Genomic DNA, 12,398 nt, shown 5'->3' with positions numbered 1-12,398 from the left:
AATGATCATTATAATATATGTCAAAGAGTCAAAGCAATTGGAGGGGACTCCCCTATTCGGTACATTTACCGAACACGAAAATACAAGATACGTCATTTTCTCGATTTTATGTACGATATTTTATATGCGAAATAATATCCTATATGCGCGTAATTAGGAAAACGCAGCTGATAGATTTCATGTATTGATATTTGAAGCTTTCGCGTTCGATCTTCATTATGAACAATGAGAGAGTCTCGAACCAGTCGCGATCAGCGCTGCAAATTTGCAGTGGGAAACGCTTGAGTGACGTGTATTTGGTGCTGAGTTTCGGACGTACCGCGCTCTCGTGTTCGGCGTGTTAATTCGCGCGGCGGATTCCGAGAGACCCGGAAAAGTCACCAAAGTTCGCGAATTTCCACGGCGATGGAAGTACACGCTCTCACGCCGCTTAAGCGTGAGACGCGCGAACCAAATTACTCGGTTCTTGCATTGACATTAACATACAATCGGTATCGATCGCGTGTTTTCGCGGCGTAACTCGTTAATACGAATTGCTCTCTCAAAACTTTTCTTACGCTCGCGCCGTCTCTGCGTCTATATTTATGTGCGCGCGTATATCTTGCAAATAATTTTTAATATCGTTTCTCCGTAAAGAGCGCCCGAAGCGAAAAAGGAGAAAGAGGGAAATTACTCAAGACGAGAGTTCGCGAGATGGTTTGAAGTACACAACTTTAAATTGTCCTTGCCAGAATTTTCTGAATTCTGCGCGACCGACGGACTCTTCGCGGCAGAGTCCTCAGCAGATTTTCTGTTCGCGTCCCATTATCATCTCCGCCGGGCATCACGCGATCGAGTCGGATTTTCTCGACGCCGTTGGCTCGACCGGTAAATTTGCTTTTTCTATTAGCGGCTTCGCAACACACAGCAAGAAAGGAGATGAATTCTCTCGGAATTGCTTGACCCAAATTCCGTCGTATACTCCGTAGGGGTACTCGGATATGGTACTTCTTTTTCCGGTCTCTTTTTTTCCGTTGGAAAACGGGTGTTTCGTTACAAGAACGATAAGAAGAAAGGAAACGCGCGTTAAAACTTTTCTGCCATTTATTGCTTCTTGTATTTAATTGAACGGATCTAACTGATCATGTCATTAGCTAAAATTGCTAATATGTTATATTTGTAATCGTTTTATTTGTAATCTCGTTTACTAAAAGTAGAACAATTTACGGGTCATTGCGTCTCTTATCACGGTTTTTCTTGAGACAAAATTCTTATACCAAAAGAAAAATTATATACGTGTGGTAGTACATCCCTTACAGAAATTTATCAGTGGTGTGGCTAAAATACTACTTATTTTGAGTAATTTAACAGTGATTTTAATAATCAAAATTACTGACAAACTGTGCTTTTAATTACTCAAAATAAGTATTATTTTGGCTAGGTTATAGTAACAAATTTCTATAAGGGATGTGTAAACGTAACAGAAATATCGAAAAATTGTGAAATAAAATAGAAAACTAATATAAAACATAAACGAAAAAGATCATTACACGAGACGTGTTTGTACCGAAAAATTATATAGTTCTACTGCAATACTTTTTTCGCTCGTGTACCGCAATTACTAAATTCTACTGTTAAAAATTATATTGTTCAAATTGGATCGCGAGGAGCCCACGTTGTACACGCGCGCGGAACCGCTAATTCATTCGTAACTACTCTGCTATTTTCCAGACCGATTACTATCTATGCGGAAACCGAATATTACCATCGCTATCTGCACACGTTGTATTCCCGTGCGCTGTAATGCAGTACGTAACGGAGCTTCTGGATAAAAAGAAAAAAAGTATTCCGTCCGACACCAGCGATGAATACGAAATGAGCACGCGGACGTCACTCTTTTCTCAATACGAGCCATAATTGTGACTACGAAGGCGTCACCTATCGTGGCCCATAAGAAGAGAGATCTCGGTTTTTTTTTTGCGCGCGTTTTTTTTCCTCGATTCACGTCGCGCGCGCGCATGAAATTCTGCACAAGCAAGTGCTTGACAGGACTACTGATTTCCATAAAATTATTATACGCTCGTGCACGTTCATGCCAAAAAATTTGCATACCGCGAGCATTCGGGGTAGTGCCACATCGTGCGAGGAAAAAGGACGTTGCAATAAAAAGGTTTCGGCTTCTACCATTCCGCTCTAATCGCGTTTTCGTGTCCTCTCTTGCGCGCTGCGTGCGAACGCTGACACAAGTTTTCTCTCTTTCTCTCTCTCTCTCTCCTCTCTTACGTAAAATATTTATCGTTTTTTTTCTCGCGTTGCATCGACGAGCACTTATGCCATTCTTGACGCGGCAGTAGCAGTATGACGCAGCGAAGCAATCTTCGATTTTCCGAAGAATGAAAATTCTTACAATATGTCGCAATATAGTAACGGAAAGAGAGAAATATAGAAATGATGAGAGACTGGCGTTGTCACAAAAAACACATTTCTATATATATTAAAAGTTCAATATTATATTTTCATACTATTTTACATTAATGTCACAGTGACATGTAGAACAATATTACAATTATTTTCAACGTAATATTCAGATATACAATAGGATATTCAGATATACAATATGTTAAATTTTATCGATAATAATACTATATATTATCTTAAAATAATGTCGAGCAGTTGTTTGCTCATAAATTCATCTCTAGTCAAAGAAAAATGTTACAAAATGAAGTTTTTCGATATATTTACATGATTCAAGTTACAAAATATTTTTTTATTAGACACTATTTATCCTACAGTCATTGTTAAAAAAAAAAAAAAACAAACTCAGATATATAAAGTTAACTCTTTTGAGTGGAATCCCATGCGGGGTAAGTACTTTTAAGATACGAATATAATTGAAGCAAAATATCTTCGAAAAATCTTTTCTTGCGTGTGTGTGTGTGTGTGTGTGTGTGTGTGTGTGTGTGCGAGCGCGCGCGCGTGTGTGTGTTGCTCATTATAAAGAGATATTAAAACCGCGGAACTACATGCAGGATGTGAATTCTCTAAAAAAAAGGAATTGTTTTTAAATCTTTGTTTTCACTCCGTATTCCGCGAATCTATATTTTTTCACTAACTTGTCGTTTAACAGTCGAACGAAAAATATAAATGATTATCGTTTTCTCTCAGAAGCATAGGTATTCTTCGACTAATCCTTACTTTCGGACATGACAGAGTCGTCCAAGATCGTCATCGGTCTCGCTATCAAATAGCTAATTTGTTCGTAACTGGTAGTCGCCATTCTGGGTGATGTAACGAACCCATGGCAGTGCCTGATAACCGCTCTTCTCGATAATCTTTAAGTACCGTACTTGAATTCCGGACGTAGTAAAATATGGTATTTCAAATTTCACTTGTATAGGCGGTTTGCCTTCGACATCTTCGCCGACAACTGACGGTAGACCAAAGTGCGCTCTCATAAGATACTCCTTGCCGCCAGGAAATGACTTGATGATCCAAGTGATGGCGCTCTGCTCGGGCGAATACTTGACGCTGCCGATTGTAGTCTTAAATTTGGGCGAGTCTGCGTCGTTTGGTACCGGAATCACAATTTCCACATTGTTCGCCGTAGAACGACGTTTAAACTGCGATCTTGCTTTGATCATATATTCAACTCTGCTATGAGCATGTCGTTCAATCACAGACTCGATCCATATAAGAGGCTTCACATGTGTGTTCAGCCTGTATGACATGAGCTCGAATTCGCCGTCTGGTGGTATGAATGAGATTGTTCGATCGTTCTCGAAACGCGAGAGTCTCACACATTGATGAAACTTGACATCCTCCAGCTCAACGGACTTTGATTTGCCACGTCCGGTTGATTCAAAGAGAACTTTGTCATTGAGACCTAATCTCAGTTCTGGCATTCCAGATAGATAAACTCTCATTTTTATGGCACCAACAATTTCCGAGCTCAAAACATTTCCGTTGGCATTTGCCAGAAGGTTCACCGACTCTATTACATCTAGGAATACTTCGTTCTTACGATACTTGATGCCTTCAGATCGCCAAGAGACGGCATTAGTCACAGCCATTGGAATTCTAGGTTGAATTTCTAGTTTATGACCTTCTTGAGTAATATATTCCTGTAGAATTTTGCTGTCAGTAGTTTGAGGATAACCAAAATCTAGCAATTCATCCAGAAGTTCATAAATAACAACAAAGTTGTCTCGTATACTTTCTTCTTCCAACTCTTTAAAATATTCCTGCATGACATGCACCACCTTGTGCAGAAATACAAATACAAGAGATATGTTTGCATTTTTTTTCGTGGTGGACACAATATACAAATTATTATATTTTATGTATGCGTATGTGCATTCTGGAGTCTGGATAATAGGAGTAAGATTGCCTTCCTCTTCACGTTCCATTACAAGTGGCATAAACTTCTCAATAACACCAGTCTCAATATCACCACGGTAGTTTCGTGAAATCAACACCTTGCCCTTCACATCCAAAATGTATATCGCTGATGTAGACATCTTGTCTCAGACTGTAAGCAAACAAAAAGATAAAAGTTAATAGTATTCATATTTTTATATTTACTTAAACAAAGCTTGAAAACTTATTTCGCTTTTACATAGATTAATTAAGAAAGTATAATTACTACTAATTATAACTTAATGATTATATACAGGTGACACTTTGTTTTAACTATATTAGGTTAGGATCACCAGACAAACTTTTGAATTCAAACTTGCAGTTCAAAGAAGTAATAAGTTATATTTTATGAAACAATCGTATTATATAAAAATCAAGACAACAATATTCAATGCATTGGGGAAGAGCTTTAATTAATAAAAACATAAACGTTGCAATAACTACGAAATCTTGTAGAAGAGTAACTGATATTCACTTTGACACAATGGCTGCGAGTAAAATCTTCAAGAGTTTTGCATTTACATCTAAAAACGCGGACTTGTTGAGAAATCAACAGCAAGATTGAACTAGAAAAAATGAGTCCACTACATACAATCTACGTATCTGATAACTCGCGGTGACTGCCACTGTGGACTGTCGTGAAGTTGCCGAGACTGGCGACGTGCGCGAGCGCGAGGCGCATGCGTCAGCAACTAACTTCACGCGAGATATCGACCGCATCGCTATGTGCCGTTCGAACGTCGTAAAATGTTCGAACCAATATTTTATTAAGGCAAGATGAATTAATTAGAAACTAGGTACGGTAGTATGTTCGATACATAGTAAATATTAATATCACGTGAAGTGTATGGAATAATGAAAGCTTAAGATTTTAAGTAAAAAGAGTTTTTATAGAATAATAATAGCAATTCTAAAAGAGTTTGTATTTCAGATTCCATGTTTTATCAGATTGTCTTTGTTATTAGCTAAATGAATATAGGAAAATAAAAATAATACTCAAAACAAGTAATCTAAATATTTACAGAGAGGCAAATAAGATATTTCATCTATATGTGATGCAAACCAAGCATCAAAAATGAATTTTTGAATTGAAATTTATTTCGAATTAATACATGTCATAATTTACATGCTTAAATAAATAAAATTATAGTATTATTTGTTTAACATATAGCACATTGGTTCATATTGACCAAATATATTTCTTTTTTAGTTTGATACTATATGAGCCTTCGTCGTTTTTTAATCGTTTTTTATTGTTTCTAAATTGTTACTGAATATTTCTCTTAAAAAAAGATATTTTTATATACGGAAATAAATAATTAATTACTAAACTATCTTTTTTAAATAATTACACATGCGATAATAAATTGTGCAATTAATACAATGTGCAAAACCATTTTGTTTCTTTCTTCTTATTGTTATCAAATATATATTTAAAAAAAAATATTTAGAAATCTTTGTAAGAGAAACATACTTCAGTAATATAAATATTCTGTGTTTTTTATTCGTTACTCTCAGCTTATTCGAATAGATGCAAATATTTCTAAAATTGTGCTTAATACAGGAGAGAAGGTAAATCCTATCTAAGGCATTTTAATCTGTACTTCGTGTTTCACGAAACATTAAATCCTACTTGAAGCTGTTTCGTAGAGAAGGCGGCGCTGTATCTCCGACAAAGCGCCTTCCGACATTAAGATTCTATACAACTGGAAGTCATTTAATCTCGGCGGAAGATTTCAGCGTTGGCCACTCTACGAAAGAGGAAACTATAGTTGGAGCTGTAGGATATTCCGTACTGAGTTTGAAAACATAGAAAATAAAGCTTGGACCGTTGCAAGGCAAATTCGACAAATAAGATCTGTTTTCTTCTTCGAAGCGCGAACTTTTCAGATCGAACTTGTGTTGTTCAAGACCACTGAAAATTTAAATTATAAATTGATGAACACGTAAAAATATAAAAGTAAATTAATTTTGTTCTATATTATTATAGTTTTTAATACCTATTAACAATTGGCTAATTACGGTAAATTCTTATGTTCCGAGTATCGCGACAGTTTTGAAAAACAATGTATTAAATACGTATTGTGCAAAGTTCTCAAATATTTTGCAAATTAAATTTTTAATGCAAGAACTCGAATCTCACAAATATTTTTCGACTCGTAAACAATGTTCGTGCGTTCTAACGCAATTCTATCGATTTTCTAGAGTTGCCGAATATGCCGATAGACGCGACGGTATCGGCTGCATTAAACCGACTGCAAATACACGTCGATAGTGATTGCCGGCTTACAGATTCTGCCAAAATAAAACGCTGCCACGTTTTCCCCAAAAAGCTTCGACACGTGCGACACGTTGCGTCGCGTTGTCCAATACAAAAACGCATCGACAGAATGTAAAACCACTGCAGTTTCATAAACTATTGATACTTACTACTTTTCTTTTTCTCGTTGTGTTGTGACGCAACACAACGTTACGACCTGTTAAAGTGTATAGGACTAAACCCTGAAAAAAAAAAAACCATTATGTTTATTTGATTTTTTGCACAATCGACGTTTGCCGATTCGATTTGTCGGAGAGTTTAATTGAAGATTGTGCAATTTTTTTTTGCAGTGCTGCTCTATGCGCGCGTATTCGCGCTGTCGCGTTAAAACGCGATTTGTGCTCCGAATGTAAAAGCTCGGTCCTTGTCTAATCGATTTAACGTTTATAACAGGCGTCAAAAGGCGTGTTTCCGGCCGCCGTTCGAAAATCATAGCTGTACTCGTTCAACCATTCACAACCGAACGGTCCAACTATGTTATCTGCGGTCAGCGTAATCTAACCCTATTCCCATTAGATGTTTCGATTGCGCTTATCTTTCTTTGTGATTTTTGGAGGTACAACTTCTTTCGCGGTTTTATAACTCGATTTTAGAATCATATTGCGATTGTCGAGTGAATTTTAACATTTTGACTCATATTAATCATGCGCAAATCATGCATTTTATTGGAAATTGCAGCCTACGAATATAATTTATCCTATTCTGCGCTCGATTCGCGATATTTTACGTTGATGATTGGATGACGAATACGCGCGAGCTGAACTAAATAAAAAATAAAATTGTTACGTATACGAACGTTATCATTTTCATTAAAATACAAGCATTGTTCAAATATGTGTGTGTGTGTGTGTGTGACAAGGCGATTTCATTGATAAAATGTGATTTGATTTTGATTTAATAGATGTATTTTATCAAACATGAACAATCGAGAGAATCAAATTATAACTATTATTATACATATAACACAAAAACGTTACAAATTCTCAATAGCAATAATTGTTACGCGATCAATAATAATATAATTTTTTTGTGATATTAAACATATTTCTGTTACAGAAACTAGAAACTTGCAAATAAAACGGACATAGCTCGTTCTATTCTTCAGTAACGCATATCTATTTATATGAAATAGGATAAATCTAAGAACAGATGATGCGTTTTTTTCATCGTAAACCGGATTTAAATTTTTCACGAAGGTCGATGAAATTATTCCGGAAGAGTTTTTCCATCGCGGATGAATTTTAATCGCGGCGATTGAGATTCACGTTATAATTTACGTAGCTAAAACTCGCGATAATATTTCTTGGTTAAGCGAAATAGAGGACCTCGCTAATGAATACATTACCGAACGATGAGAGTAGGGACGACCTACGCGTCCGCGCGTGTGATCAGGTTTCTCTGGGCGAGCGGTTGTTTTAGCATAAAATATTGAATAGATACGGATCGTGACGCCGATCGTATGCATCCAGATGTGTTTGCTCAATAAACATTTCCCAACAGTATTTAGGAAAACAAACTTGGATCGGCACGACGAGTGTCCTCTCGTCGAATTCCGCGATTTTCTACTTTCAATTGAACTTCAGCTTGCCGCAGATACCCCGATGAATGTTTCACACTAATCGTATTTTGTGTGACTGCACACGACGTAACATCATTGTGATTATTATTATTATGTGACGTATTTATTTGTTGACAATAGTAAAGTGCATGTGTATTACATGTGATAATTGAGTAAATACGCATCACAGTATGCACAGTCAGAATATATTTGTATATATTAATGTATATAATAGTATTAATATTATAATATCAAATTATGTGAGATATTAATATAACATTATTAATATATGCGTAATATACACGTATGTACGTACATGTATATCGTAATATTGCTTGAATAAACACAAGCGAACATTTTCCGTTCTTGATACTGACGGTTAAACAAATTTCCTCTTTCGTAAAACTAACAGCACTTTTCACCTGTGAATTAATCATGAGCCAGAAAATCATTCGTCGCGCACCGGCTTATGCATCCGGCGCGTAGTGCCGACCGGGCGAATATTTACTGGAGAGCACGATCGGGCGGCAGTGAATCGCGTACTGTTTGCGGCAAATTCCACGAGAGATTCCATTGTAATTGAACGAGACTGACTCGATTATAAAGTCAAATCATTGGCAGGTGGAGAGATAGGGAGTTCTTCCTTCGCGAACGAATGGAATGCATTTTCTCTTCCTCCATCTTCCGTCCTATCTCTTTTTTCTCTCTTTTTCGCTCGCTTTCAAACGCCTAGCATGCTGAATCGAAGTTCAGACAATGATGGCGCCCTGGAGCGCCACGTTTCTCGCATCACGTTCAATCCGCGAAACGTTTCAAAGAGGCCACTTTGAGAAATTTAAGAAGTCTCTCGAACTCGCACAAATTATCGACACCATTAAAAATCAGAAAACTCGAAACGAATTATTTGAAAAATAAAATTTTGTTTTCGAATCTTTTAGAATAAACGGTGTGTTTGTTTGAACTTGTCGCACAAATTGTAATAATATATTTGACTAGATATAAAATAGCAATGAAAATATATTTTTTATGTGTATATAAGAGCACAATGTTATAATTTACGATAAAAATGTAAGTACATAAAAACTTTTGTCGCTCACATTTATCTTGAGATTAACCTACTTCGAATGTGCTTCGTATATAGAGGAGAACATTTACGTAAGAATTGTAAGAATAATATCAACATAGCTGTATATAAAAGATATGCACTCTCTCTCTTCGCCACATTTTTGCCATTTTTAAATACTACGCAAATATTTTCTCTTCGCTGGTTGGCGGTTGATTTTCTGCTATTAGATGAAATCATACATCTCTCTCACAAATAGAAGTTCCAAAAATACATCCAGATTGACTGGTCTGAAGAATGACAGAACCATACAAAAACCGCAGTATTGAAGTTTTGTCGATACCTTTAGTTCGTTTCTCGCGGATGAAACGTCAAACCGAAGATAAAATGGTGCGGTACACGGTCGGAGGCCTTGCGCAGTTATATATTACACGTCTATTCCTATATAGCCGAGTCTCTTCTGGGAACGGCGAGCGCTATATCGAAGGGACGAAAGTTAGAGCCGCCTGGGGGATCGGTACGACCGATAATTGAGGCTTGAATTAAATTAGCCCCGGTTCCATTCCAGAACGACTGAAAGTCTTCTCCGCGTTGCTCGCGCGATAACCGAATTGACCCGCGTCGGCCGATCTAATCGCGATTATCGATCATCGCTCTTACGCCGAGATTTTATTAGGATCGATATCGCGTCGCGATTAAATCGGTTAGGCAAGATGCATAATGGATTGAGCAGACGCACGTGAGTTCGATGTAGCGAGATCAAGCGTCTCTTTGACTTTTGGCGTTTCTTCCTTCGGTGGAAGGAAGCGTTCCTCTCGTAGTTACAATAATAATTTTCACGATCCAAAATGTATTCTCAGCCGAGCGCGAGATAGTTTGGCACGAGAGAAAACCGACATAAATTGCGGTATCATAATGAAGCAGAGAGACTTGTGCGCGAAAGAGTAGAGAAGAGGCGCATCGATTTGCGAAAAATAAACCAGAACAAGGAACTTTATCTCGTATTTCTCCCTGATTCTTCGAAAGTTCTGAATATCAAAGTTGTAATTTATTGTAAGAACTTATTCCCGGCGGCTACCGTCTATTATCGTCGCCAATTTTTCCGTTCTGAGAAAACGCAGTTGTCGATGTACATCGCGCAAAAGAGAATACGATATAACGTACAACCATAAAAGATTTATTTTTTGTTTGACTTTCTCTCGCGCTTTATTTACACACATTTACGTTAAGTAAATCATATTACGCAATAACGTGCCGAGTTATAACATACGGGCAACACAGAAACGCATCTCCGCACCGAGTAAATAGATTTAAAAGTTTAATAATACAAACAATAATTTGCATACCTATCGTTAGAGGAAGCTATTAGAGAAATCCATTGAAACATCGCGATGAAATAATTAAAAAACCAACTTCCATTCTAGCTTGAAAAATTATTGCTTGCGAATAAGCTGATAAAATCAATTTCGAAGACCTATCTATCATTTTCTATTACAATTTAAATGAGAAAAAGAGATTGCATTGTGTACTTTGATTATTTAAATAACTTCACTCTTTTTAATTAGGTAATTTGTTTCTCGTCATAATTTCAAAACTACAGCAGCCGCGAATGGAAAGAAAACTCACGCGCGATTGAAATTTGAACAAATCACGTCAATCATCATCAAGAGATATAACCCGAGTCGAAATTTAGCGTCTACATTGAATCTCAATTTTTGAAAAAAGGAAATTTCGGACGTATAGCAGCGTCAAAGTAGCATCTACTTTTTTTCTTACTCCTACTTTGAGTCTATCAGAGCCTATTTTGAGCCTATCAGAGCCTGCAATGCGCACACGAAAAAAAAAATAGTTTCTACCACAGCTAATTACGGTTTGCTGAAATGAATTTGCTGCTGTAACTATAAAATTTCCTATTACATAGAAACAGTTTGCTGATATTCCTAAATATATCGACATAATAGCAAAATATGTATATCTTGTAGCACTAACAGCCAATTTTTTCACTTCTAGATAAGTTTTCGATAACTTTATCTAGAAGATATCTCCCAAAATTGGTTCTCCTTATTGGTTCGCAGAGAAATTTATCCAGAGGATAGCTATCGAGAGGTATGAAGAAATCGGCCGTAAGAGCTTAGGTGTCCATAATACTACCAAAATTTAGGAACCAAACCTAATTTTTAGCTGTGAGAGCTAACTTTTTTTTTCCGTGCAGCTTGATCTGAGAATTGAATCCTACTTTAAAACTTTAGCAGAAAAAAAGGAAATTTCGGACGTATAGCAGCGTCAAAGTAGGATCTACTTTCTCTCTTACTTCTACATAAAAAAAGAGGAATTGAGATTCAATATAGACGCTAAATTTCGACTCGGGAACCTTTGTGGACAGATATGGGTCTCCCGGATCCACTCAAAAATTGCACATCGGCGTCTCGAATAAAAATTAATTTTTTAAACGCTTATATCGTCGAAACTGAAGATTTTTTCCATTTTGTTTTCTTTTTTTTTTTTTTTTTTTTTTTTTATATTGTGCTTATATATATAGAGATTTCTCTCTCTCTCTCTCTCTCTCTCTCTCTCTCTCTCTCTCTCTTTCTCCCTCTCTACAATTAATATAATTCGGCATAAAAAGATAAATAAAAAATAAATGCATAATGTTAAATAAATAAATAAGAATATAACGGAATAAAATGGAGGGATAATATTCATGAAATTTGCTAAATCTCGACATGCGTTTAATAATCGAGCAAGTATTTAGTTTGAAGTTTAAGGACAAACTCAAATTTAATTATCGCCGCGCGATTTCGACAACGCACGACGGGATTCGATTTATTTAATGACCGACCGGAGAGTTGCGTCGATCGCGCGGCGGGATTAATTAATAAAGCGATTGATTCGGTTTAAACGCATTAATCGTACTGGGCGTCGCACTTTGCGCGCGACCAAATCGGACCGAATTTCATATATTCGGAAACTACCGATCGATTGATTCGCGCGTCCGTTCATTAGTGCGTCGGTGGTGCCGAGCGGATTCACCGCAAAACCGGAAGCGTATCGAATGGATCAAC

The 12,398-nt window shown here is 36.8% G+C and overlaps 1 protein-coding gene and 1 long non-coding RNA gene across 4 annotated transcripts in view; one reads left to right on the top strand and one right to left on the bottom strand.

Annotated features, from left to right (window-relative positions):
- The window catches only part of LOC109858235, a 219,460-nt gene that overhangs the window by 198,950 nt on the left and 8,112 nt on the right, over nucleotides 1-12,398 (top strand). The window lies entirely within an intron of this gene.
- Nucleotides 2,564-5,064, bottom strand: LOC109858234 (AP-1 complex subunit mu-1). 3 transcript variants are annotated; one of them, XM_020435300.1, is made up of 2 exons: nucleotides 4,988-5,064; nucleotides 2,564-4,507 (listed from the first exon to the last, which is right to left on the bottom strand). In XM_020435300.1, exon 2 carries the CDS (start codon nucleotides 4,494-4,496, stop codon nucleotides 3,228-3,230), a length of 1,269 nt encoding a protein of 422 aa, XP_020290889.1. In that variant the 5' UTR covers nucleotides 4,497-4,507; nucleotides 4,988-5,064; the 3' UTR covers nucleotides 2,564-3,227. The 3 variants fall into 3 exon arrangements, with proteins under 3 accessions (XP_020290889.1, XP_020290888.1, XP_020290891.1); XM_020435299.1 differs by having other exon boundaries at nucleotides 4,871-5,048; XM_020435302.1 differs by having other exon boundaries at nucleotides 4,918-5,048.

Source organism: Pseudomyrmex gracilis, unplaced genomic scaffold, assembly GCF_002006095.1.
Source record: "Pseudomyrmex gracilis isolate BER0280 unplaced genomic scaffold, ASM200609v1 scaffold_193, whole genome shotgun sequence".
NCBI lineage: Eukaryota > Metazoa > Arthropoda > Insecta > Hymenoptera > Formicidae > Pseudomyrmex > Pseudomyrmex gracilis.
This window is presented reverse-complemented; position numbering and strand designations above follow the sequence as displayed.

What these genes read in the sequence shown, in the direction of transcription:
- LOC109858234 (XM_020435300.1), bottom strand. Translation starts at nt 4,496, where the DNA reads ATGTCTACATCAGCGATATACATTTTGGATGTGAAGGGCAAGGTGTTG.